This window comes from Corvus moneduloides, chromosome 9 (assembly GCF_009650955.1).
Source record: "Corvus moneduloides isolate bCorMon1 chromosome 9, bCorMon1.pri, whole genome shotgun sequence".
Classification (NCBI taxonomy): Eukaryota; Metazoa; Chordata; class Aves; order Passeriformes; family Corvidae; genus Corvus; species Corvus moneduloides.
In genome coordinates this window covers 8,037,088-8,057,122 of record NC_045484.1, presented here as the reverse complement: position 1 = coordinate 8,057,122, position 20,035 = coordinate 8,037,088, and the positions used below count along the sequence as shown (strand labels likewise).

At 42.1% G+C, this 20,035-nt stretch overlaps 1 protein-coding gene across 3 annotated transcripts; it reads right to left on the bottom strand.

Moving 5' to 3' along the window:
* Window positions 1–2,458: 2,458 nt before the first annotated feature.
* On the bottom strand, window positions 2,459–19,836 carry RO60 (Ro60, Y RNA binding protein). Of its 3 annotated transcripts, XM_032118146.1 has the most exons (9): window positions 19,741–19,836; window positions 15,294–15,895; window positions 14,386–14,606; window positions 13,992–14,138; window positions 12,595–12,732; window positions 12,250–12,366; window positions 11,387–11,500; window positions 10,829–10,975; window positions 2,459–9,921 (listed from the first exon to the last, which is right to left on the bottom strand). In XM_032118146.1, exons 2-9 carry the CDS (start codon window positions 15,871–15,873, stop codon window positions 9,769–9,771), a joined length of 1,617 nt encoding a protein of 538 aa, XP_031974037.1. In that variant the 5' UTR covers window positions 15,874–15,895; window positions 19,741–19,836; the 3' UTR covers window positions 2,459–9,768. The 3 variants fall into 3 exon arrangements, with proteins under 3 accessions (XP_031974037.1, XP_031974039.1, XP_031974038.1); XM_032118148.1 differs by lacking the exon at window positions 19,741–19,836 and having other exon boundaries at window positions 15,523–15,678; XM_032118147.1 differs by lacking the exon at window positions 2,459–9,921 and having other exon boundaries at window positions 10,839–10,975; window positions 11,394–11,500; window positions 19,741–19,835.
* Window positions 19,837–20,035: the final 199 nt, after the last annotated feature.

Here is a 20,035-nt window from a genome sequence, read left to right as displayed (position 1 = left end):
TCTCCTTCCCTGGGAGCAAAGGGTCTTCATCATCTTCATCTTTAGGACTATCTCTGGGAGCATCTCTAGGAACTGAGGTTTTCTCCTTTCCCATCTGGAGCAAAAGTCCTCATCTGGTTCATCTCTACGGACTGAGGTTTTCTCCTTTCCCGTTTGGAGCAAAAGTCCTCATCTGGTTCATCTCTCCCTGTCCAAACTTCTCATGAAATTACAGCTGCGTCAGCATCTGCCTATCTCAGCGCAGGTGCTTTTGCTTACGAGTTGAACACTCCACCCCCCATATCTTCATGGAATTACAACAGGATACTCTGATATATCATAGCTTCACAACAGAATTTCAGCTTTAAGCATCTCCTCTCTCTCTTCCCTCAGGTTTTCAGCTCTTCACAGCAATAAAAGGGTTACTCTCACCTCGGCCTTGCAGCTTTGCAGCTGGAATGTTGAATGTTGCTTATCGCAGTGGAGAGGGGGGAGAGCCGAGCCGCTCCGGCTGCCCACGGCAAGGCAGTGGGGGGGGTTCCATGGCTGGAACAGGTCCATGGCTTCAGGATGGCCGTGGCCCGGCCCGGCCTGGCCCAAGCAGGGCCTGGCCGGGCCCGCTGGCCCCACACGGGGCCCGCAGCCACCTGCCCCAGTGCCGGAAACGAGAGAGAGCTTGGAGGGGGAGTTTGCCTATTCTTAAATGTGGATCACAGAGGTGATCACAACTTTAAGTGGCTTAGAGACTTGTCCATATTCAAACTGGCCGGCTGATAGGTTCAATCAGTTCCCAGAGGAAACTGTAAGCACCCCTTAGCAAGGACGTCCCTTCCGGGACTATGCTTGCTAACCTATGACATTCTCCACCCCTCACCTCTGTGAAGACACATTTAAGAATTATTATCAAAATTACATTCAACTTCTACCATATTCCACCCCTAGATAGTTCAATACAATTACAATATAAGTTTCTCACTATCATGCTACCTAACTTATGACTTAATACTTGCTTTGCCCAGTATTCCTCCTAATCAATCTTTATCTCACAGCTCTCATCAATTGCCCGCATTCTCCACCATTTTGTCGCGGGTTCAGTTTGTAACCGGGCGGAAACACCAATTTAGTGTAGTGGTTTGGTCCAAAATACTCATTACTGTTTATCTGCTGTGAGATAAGAATTAGGAGAAATGCAAAACAGGCACCAAACTTGAAAGAATATAAAGAAGTTTATTAACAGACCTAAAAGAAGAAAAAAAAATTATACCACCTTCAGAACTCTCCTCCTCCTCCCCCCACCTTCCTCCCTTCTCCCACTGACAATGTGAAAAGACAACCCTTAAGATGTTCAGTCTGTTTACCACTTCCATAATAACCTTGTTCAGTCCATTTAGAAAGAGAAGTCTCTTCTTGCTCATGCTATGAAAACATTATCACAACGAGACAGCCGCCCACTTCCAAATATTGTTCAGTCCATTTAGGAAGAGGAGTCTCTCTGCCTGCGTGTGAGTCCTTTCCCCCGACTTGCAGCTTTTCCCGCAACTGCTTTCGAGGGTCCACTCTTGAAGTTTTTTGGGGTACAATTTTAAGGTTGAGCCGTTCAGAAACAAAAACAGAGGCCCTTCTCCTTCCCTGGGAGCAAAGGGTCTTCATCATCTTCATCTTTAGGACTATCTCTGGGAGCATCTCTAGGAACTGAGGTTTTCTCCTTTCCCATCTGGAGCAAAAGTCCTCATCTGGTTCATCTCTCCCTGTCCAAACTTCTCATGAAATTACAGCTGCGTCAGCATCTGCCTATCTCAGCGCAGGTGCTTTTGCTTACGAGTTGAACACTCCACCCCCCATATCTTCATGGAATTACAACAGGATACTCTGATATATCATAGCTTCACAACAGAATTTCAGCTTTAAGCATCTCCTCTCTCTCTTCCCTCAGGTTTTCAGCTCTTCACAGCAATAAAAGGGTTACTCTCACCTCGGCCTTGCAGCTTTGCAGCTGGAATGTTGAATGTTGCTTATCGCAGTGGAGAGGGGGGAGAGCCGAGCCGCTCCGGCTGCCCACGGCAAGGCAGTGGGGGGGGTTCCATGGCTGGAACAGGTCCATGGCTTCAGGATGGCCGTGGCCCGGCCCGGCCTGGCCCAAGCAGGGCCTGGCCGGGCCCGCTGGCCCCACACGGGGCCCGCAGCCACCTGCCCCAGTGCCGGAAACGAGAGAGAGCTTGGAGGGGGAGTTTGCCTATTCTTAAATGTGGATCACAGAGGTGATCACAACTTTAAGTGGCTTAGAGACTTGTCCATATTCAAACTGGCCGGCTGATAGGTTCAATCAGTTCCCAGAGGAAACTGTAAGCACCCCTTAGCAAGGACGTCCCTTCCGGGACTATGCTTGCTAACCTATGACAGTTTCAAATCACTGAACTAATTCTAGAAATAAACTTTACACTTGAAAAGCCAGTTTGAAAAGCCAGTTTTAAGAGGCTACTTTTTTCAAATAAAGCCATTCACGGGCAGATGTTGGATTTTTGTAAATAAATATAGTATACTTTTGTCACTGATTTTTACACAGTGCTTTGCCAAAAATCTGACAGATACAGAAAATTAGATTTTTGGTATGAGATTTATATAATTAAAGAAAAGAAAAAAAATGTTCATTTTTTAAAAAGTTAAGATAAATACTATACCATCAGTCCTGATGCAGGGAGCTAAGTGAGCACACTCAGTGATAGCAAGAAGGCAGAAGAACAGAGGCAAAAAAACAAACAAAAAAAAAAAGGAATGGATGAGAGCTTGTGAAAAAAGATTCAAGTATAGGCCTGAGGTGACAAGATGGAAAAGGAGAAAAATCCCCAACACTAACAGAGAAAAGGGTAAAGCAAAAGAAGAAGAAACAAAAAAGAAATGGAACCAAAACTAAAGCTTCTGTTATGGTGGCTATGAGCTTGGGACAGGGTTAAGCAGCATTTGCAATGCAGACAAATATTTCATAGTGTTTCTACAGACAGAGCCATTATTAAAACACAGTTCCCAAACTGCTGGTGTATTTTTAAGCCAAGAATATGTACTTTGTTGAATAGCCTTTTAAAGCCATACCCATTTATGGGCACCAGTTATCAACAGCAATGTAAAAGAACATAAACCCCCTTAAGATTTATTGTTTAACAGTGGTTTTAAGCAGCAAGGTATTTTTGTGCCAGTTATTAGCAGCCCTCACACAGTGGGCATTTAGACTGGCCCTGCTGACCTCAGAGCTACACCTACCTTTAGATTTCTCTTTTTTGAAACACAGAGGACTGAATTCTACAAGCACCTCGAACTCTCCTACTCCTTGCTCCAGGTCTAAAATTCCTGACATGAAATTCTATTTCTTGGCAAAATTATTATTGTCATTACTGAATTTATTACACAATGCTGATGTGCTCACTGCATTATTTTTAAAAACTCGAGAGCCTCCTGCCCTCTCCACATTGTCGATTGTGTCTCCTCCATGAAGAAACCTGACCTTTGATGGTCATTCCTTACAGAAGAATGTTTCACCTCTTCTGTGCTTCCAGCCACGACATGCTTTTCTTCTTTCTTAAAGGTAAAGTGCCTGAACATTAGGGCCTTAGACAGAAAAGTCTAATGCTCCAGAACTGTCAAGCGGGTCACAGTGAAATGGCAGTCAAACTGAAACCAGTTAACTCTGTTAGGTATCAGGAAACCTGCATTTGCCTGGTCTACAGTTGCACTCTGCATTTAGACTTATTTTTATTCAGTATTTTGAATAAAACTAACTAGCTTTAAACTTCTCCCTGCTCAATGTTTACTGATAAACTGCAGTGCACAATTATAGCCCCTTTTCTGCTTTTCCAGTCAGTGTTCTTCCAATGCAAAGACCACTATTAATTTGAAAGTCTCCTTTTTGGTGAAAGGGTAGGTAGTTTATTGTACACTGAACTAAAGCTTAATCTTAGCAACTTTATCTTAGCTCACGTTTTTTATTATTTTTGAAGCATTCCAGTAATTATTGCCTCTTTACATGTCTAGGTAGTGTTTTGGAAATTATCAGTTTAATATCTAAAGACTAGAAACAGGACAAATGCATGTTATGGCAAATGAGTCATGCTGTCCCCTAAAATTCAGTGTATGGGCAGATAAAAACGATCCAGTCTATGGACAAGGAATATGCAGCATCATTCTTCTATGCCCCTTACTGGAAGAGAATGACAAAACCAGAAAGAAACCCCCAGAAAGGTCCACATACTATAAAATTTCAGCTGTCAGCATTTACTTCAGTTTCCCCTCTCTGCGCAAATCTTGAAGGAGGAGCAGATGACAACATGGTCTCATCAGTGCTGCTTTTACATCGCACGAACCACTGAGAACATCCTATTTCTAACAAGGTCTTTAGCCCAGAGATACTATAAATGTTTAGGAGCACATTCTGTACCCCAGCAGGGATGACCACCTTTTATCACTGGTCACAGCTATCCAGTGTCAACAGATACAGGGAGCTACAAATTCTATTAGTCCTACTGAAAAGTTCATCTTCACTTCCACACTCTAGTTCAAGGAATTGCATTTTAAACTGGACTGCTTCCAACGATGCAACACCACTATAACCATTCATTCGATCTGTTAGTAACTACTCTAATTTTTATTTGCAATACGTTTACTTGAAAGTTACTTGAAACACCTGTTTTAAGTTTTCATTTTATATTTAGTCCAAAATATTTCCTATTACTTCACAAATACTACTCCAAATAAGAAAAAGTACTTGCAAAAGATGCTCATCTATCAGTTATTTTCAACATCTCTAGCTTAGAAGGAAACACCTAATCAGATGTTTGACTATTGTGTCATTTAAAACACATTACTACCAAACCCAACCCCCAAACATCAGTGCATTTACTTGAAATAATTAACATGTATTGAGCAAATGAGTTTACTCCCCATATTCATGGTGTTTTGCTTAGACCCTAAAAATGATGCGCAATTTTTCAAGAGAAATGGCTGATTTTCTTTTTCCAAACTCAAAAGTGCTATGTCTCAGCCTTCGTAGGAACACTTGGTTTGCTCTAGAAGTCACCTGAGGAGCTGGTGGCAGTCCTGTGTCCTCCAAGCATTCTGTCAGAGCAGTGATTAATTCAGGAGTGATACATTCATGTTGGCTGAAAGGCAACACTCTACCCAGCAGTTTTTTAAACCCTGCTTTAATGTCAGGAAAGGCTTCCCTCACTGCATTGATCATGCATTAAGGGAGAGCGTAAGTAGCAGAATACCTTCAGTAACATGTAACATCCTATTTTAGCACCAAAAGAGATATCCCTGCTACAGAATGCAAGCTTTGAATTTATAATCGATAGGAATGAGGCATAATGAAAAGTGTTACAAGTACCAAAAGTATAGTAGGAACTTCCATTTTACATTTAAAAGCTCGGGTTTTAGGCAGAAAAATATGGTCTTACATGTCATTCACCACTATGGGTAAACGTGGCATTTTTATAAATCATAATTATTTTCAAATTAACATCAAATTCACTGTTTAAAACAGCCAGCTTTAGCATAAAAGAGGCTGACATACATCTGTTTTAGAGAAAGTCGTAAAAGCATCACTAAAAAACCTTTCTAATGTTTTAAGAATGATCTACTAAAGAGATCTTTTAACTTCCCCCCTATACACACATATATAAAACACAGAATTAAATACATGTACACACAAATTGCTATCAATTTCTGTTCCAAAGTGGTAGAATACTCACTGTCTTTCTCCTTGTCACACTCTTACTATCAGACTAAAAATAAAGAATGAAGAATCCAGTTTCAATCACTTCCTAAACAAGATTTTGTGAACATGAAGGAGGCAACTGTACAGTTCATAAAAGTTTTTAAGAATTGGTCACTATAAACTGGAGGTAGTTTTGAAATATGTTAGCTTGAATTAATTTATGAAATCAGAAGTAACACTAATCTACAAAAAGATTTTTAAAAATGAAATACTCTCCTGTTAGGAAGATTGTTTCTGAGTCACGGAATACATTCTTCTGAAAAAAGGAAAAAAAAAAATAGCTTTTTGTTTCTGGTTGTTCCCACTCAGCTTCGGTGAGCAGGCCAAGACACATGCACTTGTTGGTCTTGCTCACTGAAAGTGTGCTGATGCTTCTTGAAGTTGTGACAAGGACTGAATGTGACATCCCAGTCATTTCCAAGGCCTTTTTCTACTAAAAACAGTTTTTAGAACTTCCTGTAAAGCATTTGAATTCTAAACTAGTGCTTTTGAAACTGTATTGTGCAGAAACTGCCCCTCAATTTATCTAAAGAGGTATTTCCTCCTGAAAATCCAGATGATAATCCAGAGAGAAAAAGATTAGCATGAGCTCTTGCACTTTCAGTTTTATCAGTATAAAATGTCCCTGGGTAACTTTTACACTGTATCACAGTCACATGGTCTCAACACACACCAGAAAAAACAACTTTTGTAGCTTTTAACTGTAACCACGGAAACCACTGAACATTAGTAACACTTAAAATACAAAGATTTAAAAAAGCCCAAAGAAAATTCCCTCTCAATGAAGTTGCTGTTAAATTGCCATTATTAAACATACTAAGCCCATTTGTTTCCAGCCCCATTTTAGAAGTAACTCATGAATTTATACTTGCAAATAAGCATTCCACAGCAACGGGGGAAATTAAAAATCTCTCCATATTTATAATCTACTATAAATGAAATTAAATTATATACTATGTAACCCTGTAACCACTTTTAGCAAACTTCTGTTATTTTAAATTGTGTGCAACAGGAAAAATAAAAAAAGAGATTCCTCATCTGCTTTTCTTGTTTTCCCTTCACAAAAAGGTAACAAAAATCACAAAATCATGATGGTTGGAAAAGAGCTTTTAAGATCAAGTCCAACCATCAACCCAACACTGCCAGGTCCACCGCTGAGCCATGTCCCTAAGCACCACATCAACGTGGTTTTGGAACACTTCCAGGGATGATGATTCCACCACCACCCTGGGCAGCCTGTTCCAATGCTTGGCTGCAAAAAGGATTTGAGGTTCAGCCTCACCAATGCCCAGTACAGGAGGAACAATCCCTGCCCTGGGCCTGCTGCCACACTATTCCTGATCCAGGCCAGGATGCCCTTGGCCTTCTTGCCCACCTGGGCACAGCTGGCTCTTGCTTGCCCACTCTTGACCAGCACCTCCAGGTCCTTTTCCACTGGGCAGCTTCCCAGCCTCTCTGCCCCAGCCTGGAGCACTGCATGGGGTGGTTGTGACCCAAAGGAAGGACCCAGCACTTGGCCTTGTTGAGCCTCATACACTTGGCCTTGGCTCATGGATCCAGGCTGTCCAGATCCCTCTGCAGAGCCGTCCTGCCCTCCAGCAGATCAACTCTTTGGCTCAACCTGGTGTCACCTGCAAACTGACTGAGGGTGCCCTCGATCCCCTTGTCCAGATCAGCCATAAAGATACTGAACAGGACTGGCCCCAACAGTGAGCGCCAGGGAGCACCACTTATGACCGGCCAGCAGCAGGATGTGACTCAGTGCCACACTCTGGGCCCAGCCATCCAGCCAGGCTTTTAGCCAGCAAACAGTGCACCTGTCCAAGCCACGGGCTCCTAGCTTCTTCAGGGGAATGCTGTGAGCAAGTGTCCAAGGACTTGCTGAAATCCATGATGTAGACCACATCCACAGCCTTTCCCTCATCCACTAGGGAGGTCACCATTCACAGAAGATCAGGTTGGTCAGGCAGAACCTGCCTTTCATAAACCCGTGCTGGCTGGGCCTGATCCCTGGCTGTCCTGCATGTGCTGTGTGATCAAGATCATCTGTTCCATAACCTTCCCTGGCACCAAGGTCAGGCTGACAGGCCTGTGGTTTTCTGGATCCTCCTTCCAGCCCTTCTGCTCAATGGGTGTCACACTGGCCAACCTCCACTCATCTTGAGACCTGGTTAGCCAGGATTGATGATAAGTGGTGGAGAGTGGCTTGGGTGGATTCCATCTGGCCCTACAGTCCTGTGAGCATTTAAGTGGAGCAGTAGATCACTGTTTCCTCCTGAATTACAGGGACTTCATTTTGCTCCTTGTCCCTCTCTTCCCAAGGACAACTGGTCTGACTATTAAAGACTGAGACAAAGACGGCATCAAGTACTCAGCCTTTTTCTCATCCTTTGTGGCAATGCTTCCCCTCACATGCAATAAAGGATGAAGATTCTCTCCTTGGCCCTCCTTTTGTTGATGATGGATTTGTAAAAATACGTTTTGTTATTTACTACGGCAGTGGCCAAAATAATTTCTAGCTGGGGTTTCACTTTTCTAAGCTTCCTGCGTAAGCTAGCAACATCCTTGTAGTCCTCAAGAGCAGCCTGCCCCTTCTTCCAAAGGTCTTTTTTCCCTGAGTTCCAGTGACATCTCCCCATTCAATCAAGCCAGTCTTCTTCCCCACTGGCTCATCTTTCAGCACAGGGGGACAGCTGTTCCTGCATCTGTAACATCCTTTCATGATTGTTTGCCAGGCATTCTCTCAACCTGTAAGGCCCAAGTCTGGCCTCTGGGGCTCCTCAGCTTCCTCTACAGCCTCCTCAATGACTTCAAGGTGGTGCTCAGGGCTCTGGAGGTGATCCATCTGCTTCCTGGCACCACCGGTCTCTCTGCTGCTGCTGAAGTCCTGGGGGACAAGAAGTGGCCATCCTGCAGTCCAACACCAGCTCCTGTGGCTGATGAAGGCAGCATGTCCTCAGCAGGTGCTGGGCCTGCTGCTGAAGCAAGGGTACCTGCAGCACAAGAACTCCAAAGTTCACGAGTTGGACAACATCATGGCCCTCTTCATGTACCCTGCTGAACAGCTGGATGTGGCCAAGCTGGTGTCTGGGCTGACTCCAGCACTGGTGGAGAGCAAGAGCAGGGTCCAGCATGGTGACATGAAATGTTTGCTGTAGCGGTGTCTTCCTTGAGCCCAGGCAAAGCCACCCTTCTCTTCAAGGCAGGAGATGCTGTGGAACTTGAGGACAACAGAGATGGGGTGATCCATGTGGTGCAGGGCAGGCTTGCCAGGAAGACTTGGGTGAAGCTTGGGGACCAAGGGTTTGTAAAGTACACTGTGCTCCTGCCATCATCCCATCGTAACAGGGGGTCCTGTTTGCTCCCTGGGACAGATCCAGACTGGCTGTTGCTGGCCCGCAGGACTCAGAGCACAATCACTGTGGATATCACACAAGGGATGATGCTCTGTGGAGCTCCAGCTCACGCAGAGCCCAGGCCAGTCAGGGAATTAAGTCCAACAAGAGTTTTGAGTGCGTGTATAGGAAAAAACCAACTGCCTTGGGAAAATGAGCATGGTGGTGACAAGGAGGGTGGCTGAAGAGTGGCGATGCCTTTGTGAAGGGCATGGAGCTGGGCTGCCAGCTGTGCTGCAGGACTCTGAAGGGCGATGTGACTGCACTGCCAGCCATCACCAGGAGTGTCCAAATGCGCAGGGTGTTTCTGCACGGCGCCAAGGTGACAGTGGTGACGTGTGGCTGCCACCTCCAATGGCAGGGGGATCACTGGCTACTGACAGTTAGTTTGACACTAGAGATACAAGCGCTGAGTTTCTCTGAATCTGTTAGATTTGCATGGGACTGAAGTTCTGTTCAACCTTACAAACACCTTAATGAGAAGCTCTAGTCAGAGATGCTTGACGTGCCACCACCTCCCGTAACATTCTGATATGTATACAATATGCCATATGCTAATAAAGTATATTTGCCAGGGTGAAGTCTGTTGCCAGCAATGGACCCACTGGGAAGAGCAGATGCCTAAAAAACTTAAATCAAATCCAAAGTGAAGTTTCGAATGACATCCAAAGCTCCTGTATCAAAGCCGCAGATATCCAACATGCCTCTGTCATCCGGGTCCGCCATCGTAAAACCGTGGGAGGTCATTCCACAAACAATCAGCTTAGCAGGAATACCCATTTTCTAGAGGAAGGACAGCAAAAAATATCAGAAAATACATATAGAGTGAAACATGTGCACATATGCAGTAACTTAAACAGGCCAGAGGGCCAAATCTCGCTTGTATAAGCCGCTGTCTGAAGAGCTGTACTGACAGAAACGAGGAATGCCAGAACAGAAATGCAGGATGCCTGTCAACACTGGGATGGCAGCTAACCTCAGCTAAGGAAACCAAATTAAAGACTTTTGGTATTCATTTCAACTGGGTGGAAACTATGTAAAGATAAAAGTCCATACACCAATGCCTGACAAATGCATTTTTGGTAGTTTAAAAAATAGTTTCTTTAAAGCATAAAGGATTGTTTGCTGAATAACTAAGAGTTTCCAATAGCAATGTGCTTGGAGAAGGTATTTTTCTTTGTTCTATTTAAAAGTATGCAGCTGTACAGCTTGGAGCAGTCCCTTTAAAAGACAATGGGCTTTCCTCACAAGATACTGTCACATCATCCTAGTGACACTTGTCTTCATTACTTCATTGAAACTTTTTGATATCTACTGCAAACATCAAAGTTAAATTTAGCTCTGAGAGTCAAACTTCAGTCTGTAAAAACTATAAAAACGTATTCCATCAATTATATATAGGATGCAGAAATTCATACAGTCCCTGAGTAACAAAGTTTCATGGACATTGCAGCACACCGAGCAGGGGAGGCTAATTACAAATCCTTTCAGCAATTCTGTGGTTTTAAATATGCACAATTAGTGCAATATGTGTACTAATTCTGCCTAAAGGCAGAATTGAGCAGTTTTAAACAATATATAATTATTTACTGAAGAAGGCCACAAAAAGTCCAATCTCTAAAAGATTTTTAGAGCTGGCACTTATTTTGTACAGTATTTACTAATCATAAACAGTCAGAAGCATGTTTACCTCTCTGTACTCTCTAAGGGCCATTGCAGGAGGAGTATTCCCATCAAAGGTCTCGTTATCAGTAAATACAATGAAGACATCAGCAGCTGTCTGAGTTTTTTGAGCCCATATCATTGGAAGGGAACAGTCAGTGGTACCCACTGGAATCTTAAAGAGACAAAAATAAATATACATGGAACACATTAATACAGAAATTAACAAACCATGGAAAAATTACTTTTGATGTAAGCTTCACGTTCAACCATGTGTTACTACATGAAGACTTTTTTTGTTAAACTTGGTCATTTTATCTTAGTTTCTCCAGGGTTTTTTTTTTGTTTGAGTTTTTTAAATATTCTTTTCAAGCTAACTCATGTGACCTAGCACTGCCATTCTAAATTGCAATGTTTAATATCCAGCAAATGAAATAATAACATTTGCTGGGCTTTCTCTAAATCAACTGCACCAAAAAAAAAAAAATCCAATCTTTTACTAGAGAGATACAGATTAAACAAGGCAGTAGAATTGATTACAAAGAAAATACAGTGTAACTGCTGAGACTTTTTTTTTTTTACATACTTCATACATTTTCACTAAAACTTGAGGTAAGCTCATGTCAGCTGTCACTGGACAAGGGACCATTTCATGTGAAAAGGCAACAATGTGGGAATCCTTCTCAGTCCGTGCTACAACCTGAGAAAGAGAGAGACAAAAATAATTCAGTTATATTCCTCCGAATTTTTAATGTCTAAACTGAGCCATTCCCTACCAAACACACAGCATGACAAATGCTTTCGTATTTAAGTCACCATGGCTCCTCATAAACACTAATGGTGCACTCTACACTTTAAAAATTCTGTAATATTACTGCAAATAAACACTGCAAAAAGAGCTGAACGACTGCTCTAATTACTGTAACTAAAGATATTTCTATTTTTCTTTCCTCCTCTCTGACATAAACCTTGAGCATTTCTAAATACCAACAAAAGCTCAACTCCTCTGCAATACAAGAATACAACCCAAGAAGTTTTAGAATACTAAATTGAGGGGAAAGTGATTGTGAATAAAGGCCACATCGATAACTCAAACAGACACAAGAATTATCCCAATATTTCTTCATCTAGCCTGTATTATTCTGTGAACGCTTCTGAAAAAATTAAGATGTGTGTATGCACTTTTTACGTACAGTAAGCCATTTTATTATGACTAAGGTAAGTGAAAAAGCTGCCCTGACCACTTTGATTTACAACAGAAACCAACTTCAAACTGATCTTTCCAAATGTGGTTGCCAGTAGCTTTCAGCAATGAGACACAAGGTCACTGTGCCCAAAAACTGTTATATCTAAGTTTCCCCTTGATGCCTAACCAGCTGTAGAGCACTTTCGTATCAAAAAAGCAATGCAAGCTGAAAACAGTTATAAATAAGAAATTGAAAGCCTCACCATACACATTACTGCTGCAACTGTGCTGGCATTGAGCACACTGCCCAAAACCTTTTGTGTCATTGATGCACTGACATCAACTGCAATTACAAAGCGTTTTCCTGTTGGTTCAACTGTCTGAAAGAATAAAAGACAAAAATGTAACAGGGACACATCATTTATATATTAATTTCTTCTGCTGCTTTCAGTCCTGAAGTGGGCATTTTTTACTCTTTCTGGGTAATGTCAGGACAGTGCTGTTACCAAAGTTTCAGAATTGTTACCCAACACAGGAATCGTTCTTGGTAAGTTTTCAGAAAACACCGAACTCTTAAAAAGCTTAACAAATAGGAGAACTATTATTACCTTGAAAGCTTTGTAAAATGAGGCATCCAAAGCTCCTAAAATGTCTTCATCAGGACGCCACCAAAGCTTCCCTCTGCTTCCATGTCCAGCTTTATAAGTTTCTAATGCAACCAAAATATGGAATGGATGTATTCTACCCTACAGGTAGAAATCAAAAATATGGATATGAAAATTTAACCTCCTTAAAAAAAAAGTAACAAACTAAATGTGAAAGTAAGTTCCTACTACAAAAAAATCTCTGGTTTAGTATATGGTTACTTTAAATTTGTTAAATCTGAAGAGTTCATGCAGTCTTTACACAGCTGTTGGATTAACTGATACTTGTGGGTTACTGACAATGGACCTCATTCCCTCTCAAGAATCCTCCAGTTAACACCAAATGTGATGCCATCACCATAATTCTGGTAAAATTTGGCAGCTCTATGATTGTCCAGTGCTGTTTTCCATCACAGGCTTCCAGTAAGAGAAAGTCCCTGCCCAACTGAAGAGAAAGGAGCTGAGCACGGAAAAGAACCAACTTAAAACTAGTTTTATACCAGATACAGTAACACTGGACAAGAAATTATTTTTGGAACATAGCATTCATTTTTCTCATTCTATAGAACACTCCAAACAATTTTTTTTTCTTTCCATATATGAACTTAACTTACATAACTTTATCAACATTTTGTTATCTTTATCTTAAAGGGGAGTTTGCAGTCCTTAACCACTGCCAGCAGCAAAACTCAGAAAATCTGAATGCCTGTTGTCTATCTTCCATCAAGGTATTGCACCATGATCTTTGCTCTCCCTTCTCCATGCCTCCAGTATGATTAAGGAAGAAACCAGAGAAAGGGAATTGCAGTAGGATGGGGAAAAAAGGACTTCTGTTGTTGTGCTCAATTCAGCTCTGGTGCTGAAGAATTTAAGTGCCCTGATTTTCATTTTCCCAACTCACAAAACTGCTCGTCAAGACACTTGTCCTCTCTACTTTTGACTAAATCCCTGAAATTTTTATTCTCTCTCTGGGGAATTCTCTTTTCCCTCTTACTTTCCTAGCATTCTGATGGACAATAAAGCAATCAGAAAAGAGGAAAGTCTCCTTGCCCATCTTGTTTTTCCCCTCAGCTGCTATGCTATTTTCTTAACTCACTTAAAAATTACAAGACTCAGAAGAATTGATGAACCCAACAAGCAAAGCTGGCCACAGCTGTCATTTAAGAAAAGATCCAATAGCTGCCAATACACTTAATTTATCAGAAAGTTTCAGAAAGCAGGTGGGGAATCAAATGAAAAATTATAAACAGAAGTTTTAAAATAATGTTGCAGGCATTAAACTGCAGTTTTTAAAAAGAATAAACTAAAAATTAAAAATGAAACTCCACAAAGGCTGGCACTGATTAAAAAGAAGTCCTTACCTTTTTTAGCAGTTTCTCATTTCTCAGTTTTTCACATACTATTGCCACTTCTGAACCTCGTGGCTCAAGCACTGAATTTGCTGTCAGCTTTCCTAAATTTCTCAACAATACAGAAACAGGCATCTCCTTGAGCAATGCCTTCCAAACCTATGATGAAAGAAAGAGAAGGGAAACACAGAAAGATGAGATTCTCAAACTGCAAGACCTGGCATCTATACATTGAATAAATGTATTTTTAAATAAATGTACAAATTATATTAAGATCTTAATTATTTAACTATTTGGGTAAACAACTTGAAAAATAGCATAAGGGCTACTTTTTAAAGAAATCTAGACTCAAGACTCTGAACAGCATCACTCTATGGAGAATTCAAAGGTAAGGAAGTTTACCTACCTCTTTAGATTTCAGATGGTTTGTCAGGAGATGCTCTCTAACTAGACCATATTCCTCTATCAAGTGAATGACTTCCAGTTCATCTTTTGTGCGTTTTACTTTCTCCACAGCCTCCAGATACTTCAAGAGCTTTTCAGTCTCAGCAGAAACTGCTTTCTCTTTATAAGCTTCTTGGACATCTTTCCATCCCTTGGTAATATATTTAGTGACTATAGCAATTCCTGATGAAAAAGAAAACCATTTCTCAAGCAGGATTACCATCTGTACACTGGCATTTATCATTCTAGCATGCAAATGAATTTGCAGGTTTCATTCTCAGACCTGCCAAACACCTGTTGAAAAGGTCAGCCACACACAATTTAGAGCAGTACTTTTAATTACTGTATTAATCTCCTTAGAATTAAGGAGCTTTATGTATTTCCTACATTGCCCAGAGAAGCTGTGGATTGCCCATCCCTGGAAGTGTTCAAGGCCAGGCTGGATGGAGCTCTGAGCAGCCTGGTCTAGTGGAAGGTGTCCCTGCCCATGGTAGGGGGGTTGGAAATGGATCATGTTCATGGTCCCTCCCAACTCAAACCATTCTATTATTCTAAGATTTGAAGCCAACAGATCTTCCCACATAATGAAAAAGTGTTATTTCATAATTTGTAAGCAAATAGGAACATAATGAGGGAATTGGGTTATTTTATCTTCTCTTGGCATATGGAAGAAAAGAAGGAACAAATTCTGTTTACCTTGAAGATAAACAGGTCTATTTCTGATATGAACACCCACATTTTTAAGATGCAATTTACAGGATATCCTCACTAAGAATTCACCTACAATGGTATTTGGGTTTCCAAAATACTTCCACAGTAAATATAAAAGGTTTAAAACACAGTATTTTCAGGTAAATAAAAATTTATTACCTTCACTGGCAGGTTTTAGGTGGGACAACCTCAGAAGATCTTTATGAGACCAACCACTTCTTTGCTTATATTTTGTAACTGCTAAAGCAAGAGCCATGCCATTCTTTCCATTGTACCAATCTGCAACAGCTTTCCTCAGAGCACGGCCCCACATGCCACATTTCATGCCCTCCTTCAGATCTTTTTTAAACTGGATGAAAGTAAAGAGATGGGTTGGTATGCAACACACCTCGGGGACAGCTTTAAACGCCGCTTGTTTTGTTTTGGCATCAGAACACTGCGAGCAAACTGCGAGGGCAAAGAGCAGGGGCTCCTGTCTTGCTGCTCTGCCTTCTTGACTAAATGCTTTTATTTCTTCAACAACTTCGCAGCCTCTGCCCTCTTCAATCAGCCTTAGCAAAGCTTCGGCGTTTTCAAAGCCCAGCTTCTGCTCCTTGACGTGGTAAGCGCCGCCCTCGGAGCCGAAGCACAGGAAGTGCTGCAGCCGGGCGCTGTCGGTGAGGGGCCAGCCGGCACCGCTGGCACAGCCGGGCTCCGGCGCCGCGCCCGGCACCTGCGCTCGGCTCTCCTCCGCCTCCATCCCTTAGACTTCCAGGGGTCTGCTGCAAGAATAACACATTCTATTAACAACTACTGTTGACTGCTCGTTTGGCAAAGTAAATACATCTTGTCTATAATCTTAAGTCCTCTTTCATAAATTTAATCAGAGCGTACTCCAAGTGTGCTATAATCCTGTCATTTAGAGGAAAAGTAACAGAAATCTCTCTGAGTTATGATAACGACAAAAATCAACTCAGAAACTACTTAACCCCCAGTAAGTGGCAGACAAAAACCACCTGGTGTTATAGCCTTTTGCCACTAATATATTACATCACTTTCTCACGTAAATTTTTACAGTGCACACTAAATGGCTCAAAATTCAGATCTTGCCCTGCTCTATTTTGCTGAAGAATCGCTAATACCGACCAACTGAAGAAAAACAAGGCTAAAATGAAGAACTAAGATACTGAGAAACTGTTTAGTCGGAAGACTCTGTGAGAGTTTATGTATGGTGGGTTTCAGTGAGGCCTAGACAACAGCTTTTTAACAACTGAGTAGCTCAAGAACAAATTATCTTTGCCTCGGGCTCAAATAGTCTGCCGCTCCAAGTGAGATCCAAGAAAACACAGATTCTGTACTGCTTTACATTCGAAGTTAAGAAGCAAAAATCAGCACAAAAAATCACAATAATTCAGGTCTTTCTATTTACTGCAAGAGAGTTCAGCTGTAGTATTTGTAACGCAACACCACTGCTCTTACTCGGAGAACATCCAGCACAGTAAAATTCAAGCCATGACATTTAAAATAAAGCAAAAGCAGGTGAAACGAAATCAGCAGGGTAAGGGTAAGGAAATTCCTCATCATCACTACCTCCAAAACATTAATAGCACAACAATAAATTTAGTTTACTCAGTTCTCACCAAACAATAAAAATACACTAAATAGCACCAAGAGCTCCTACGGAAAACCAAAAAGGCAGCACCAATAATCCACTCCCTCAAACTCCATATAAATCTTAAAATACAGGGACTAAAGTCTGAGCACACACAAATTACATTTCAAAGAAATCCACTAAACAATTTTCAAGTATTGCAGATATCTACTTTTGACTCTTTTCTTGTTCAGAAGACAAATAAAAGCCTTTTTGCTCCATTTACCAGGATAAGATAGCAAAATAAATGTCACTAATGTAGACAGAGGGGTTTTTCCCCTCAGTTTAGGTAAGCAACACTTTGATCTACAAACAACTTCCCTACTTCTTTGACAGAGAATTTTTCCCTTTTTCTGCAAGTGATCAGAAATGCACCTTTCCTCTGCTTTCCATATCTGCATTGATCTGCATCCAGAATTAAACAACAATCATCAGTGCTCCCATTACATTCTACAAACTCATAAAATCATAAAAATAGAAGCTGTATGATGACACCTGGTTTAAGAAAGCAGGCTTAAGTTGAAAATTAACTAAGAAATATCTTTCATTGTATTATTTAGACCATCAGTGCTCAGCTGAAATTATATATTCTAACCATGTTTCCTGCCAAACCTATTTAAATACACATCATGGTTGAGCAGGCTTTTTCCCTGACATCTGAAGCATGCAAATACACTGAAGATAACAAGGCTGGTATTCCCCATGCATGAATACCACATCAGGACCTTTTCATGTCTAAATACATTTTATTTCAATACAGTTCCATTAGCTCATTTTATTAAACAGTCGGGAATGTTTCATAATAAACACAGAAAACTCAAACAAAAAATTCCGAAATCACAGTAAGCATCCATTTATTTACCAGAAAAAAAATGGTACATGAAAGATACTGAGAAACACCATTATCCTGAAGGAAAAATAAGAATGGGAAGCATAAAGGATCACTCATGAACAACAAGATCTCCATGTATATAAAATATTTAGAATAATTCCTTGCTGTAGCTTTCATACTCCTACTATAATAAATATTACTACATTAAAATCAGACAAATGGGAAAACTCTTATGGATATTAACAATGGATAATTTTTATGTTTACTTTTGCACGGACCAGGCTATTCATGCACTCACAACACCGGAAAGAGGCATGTGCCTCCATCCATATGCTTGTGACACAGACCCGTAATAGAAAAGAGAGTTGCAAATAGTTTTTCTGACATTTAGCTCTTTAATTTGCTTTCTTAGGAATATACTATGAGCTACAAGCCCAGATGCCCTTACGATTTCCAAAAACTGCCTAACACAAATTGTGAGTTCTTTAAAATATTTTAAAAATTACTTTTGAAATCTGCTATAGCTGACGGAAACCACCAATCTCACTATGGAACAGTCACGGCAAAAGTATCAGATTTACACTTCACCAGGAGCTACTGGAAAAGCGCTTATTCACAGCTGAGCTGCTCGAGTCATGTTGGCCATTTCTAACCCTGTATTACATCCCAGCCTCACAAGCTCCCAAAGCTATTCCCTCCCTTGCACCAGTTCCTCTCCTCTGCCCAGACCTCAAGCTTATTTTCTTCCTTTAACACCTGTACAACAGAGACACCTTTCACCCTAACAAATAGATAAATGCAAATGCTCACTTAACACATGCTCTACTATAAGCCTACTCGTCACCTGCTGAGCTGCAGCAGGGAACTTAAATTTAAAACAGCTGTGGAGGATTCATCAACAATATTCTGGCTCCATAAGCATTTCCAACTTTTGTGCTATGGGAATGCAAACAGCAATGTGAAAAGCCTTAGAAGTCCCAGATGAGGAGTTTTATAACAAAAAATGCTAAGCTAAACTCCACAGTTGTTCACCATTATTAATGAAAGAGAAAACCCACAATATTTCAACCGCCATATAAATTTATAAGTAATATACGGCTTTGACTGCTCTGAAATTGTCTATACAGCACTGATAAGTCAATATCTTTATGTTCAGTTCTTTAAGCTGATCTTCGTTGATTTCTATGGCTTTTTTTCTAACTTGCCTTAGCTCTCCTAAGAAATAAAAGGTCTTACAAGTTTTGTGAACGGATGAAAAAAAAAAAACCAACACATTAAGTACAAAGCTTCAACAGAACTACAAATTCTAACTCAAGCTCTTAAATTTAACTGCTATGTTAACAACGAATCAAACTTTGCAGTGAAATCCCATGGAATTAAACTTTGAAAAAGTGTGACCTTCTATGACAAAAAAACCAGCATTAACATTTTAAAGACAACATTTCAAATCGCCTTCAAATACTTCGAAACTACATATACTTCATTCTACAACGAACTGCATTTTCCTCCTCTGCTCTCTAAATTCTGTATAAGCATTAAACTGAACACTATAAGGAACATCTCCTAGTTAATTGAGCAGAGAGACCACAACCATCACACGGAGGTTGTAACAAAACAGGCCTGTGCTGCAGCACAGCTCTGATAACATAGCTCTCATACTTCGGAAAATAAGCACCTCTATGTCAACTGGGATGCCAAGAGAACGCTTCCCAAATCATCAATGGAGTGATGCACGATGGCAGCACAGCAGATACCCGACTATATGAACCACACACCTGCCCACCCATTTCTACCGCAGAATTTGCAAGAGCCTGTCTGCTTAAAAAAAAATGTACTGACTGGGGGGGCAAAGGCAGCTTAGCTGACGTAGCACAGAATTAGGAGGTAGAAGCACCTAAAGCGGATACCCGAAGAGCTTTGATCGCAGCTGTCAGTCTCCATAAAGACGATAAACACGCGTGACGGGGGAGCCGCGTAACGCCACAGACACGCCCGCGAACGCCCCGCGGGCCCCTCACGCCCAGGTGCCCTCCAGAGCTGCCCCTTTGGCCTCTCCGCATTCCCCGCACGGCCCTGGGGCCCCCCGGGGCTGGCCCAGGGACCCCGCGCCCCGCTCCCCCCGCACCCCGGGGAGCGCCACTTGCCTGCGAGGCCGCGGCCCAGGCGGGGCCGGGCGGTGCCGCAGCCCCGGGGGCCGCCGGGCGATGGGCAGGGGAGGCACTGGGGACACAGAGCGGCGGCCGGGCCGCTGCGGGCGCGGGGGGCGGGCAGGGCCGTCCCGCTCGGGCCGCCGGCGCTCCGAGTCTCCGGCGCCAGCCCCGCCCGCCGCGCCCCGACAGCATCGCCGGGACCCGGATGGGGCCGCGCCCCCCGCGCGGTGCCCGGATGGAGCCGCGCTCGGGGCCGGCCCCGCTCCCCGCCGCGCCGCCCGAGGGCCGC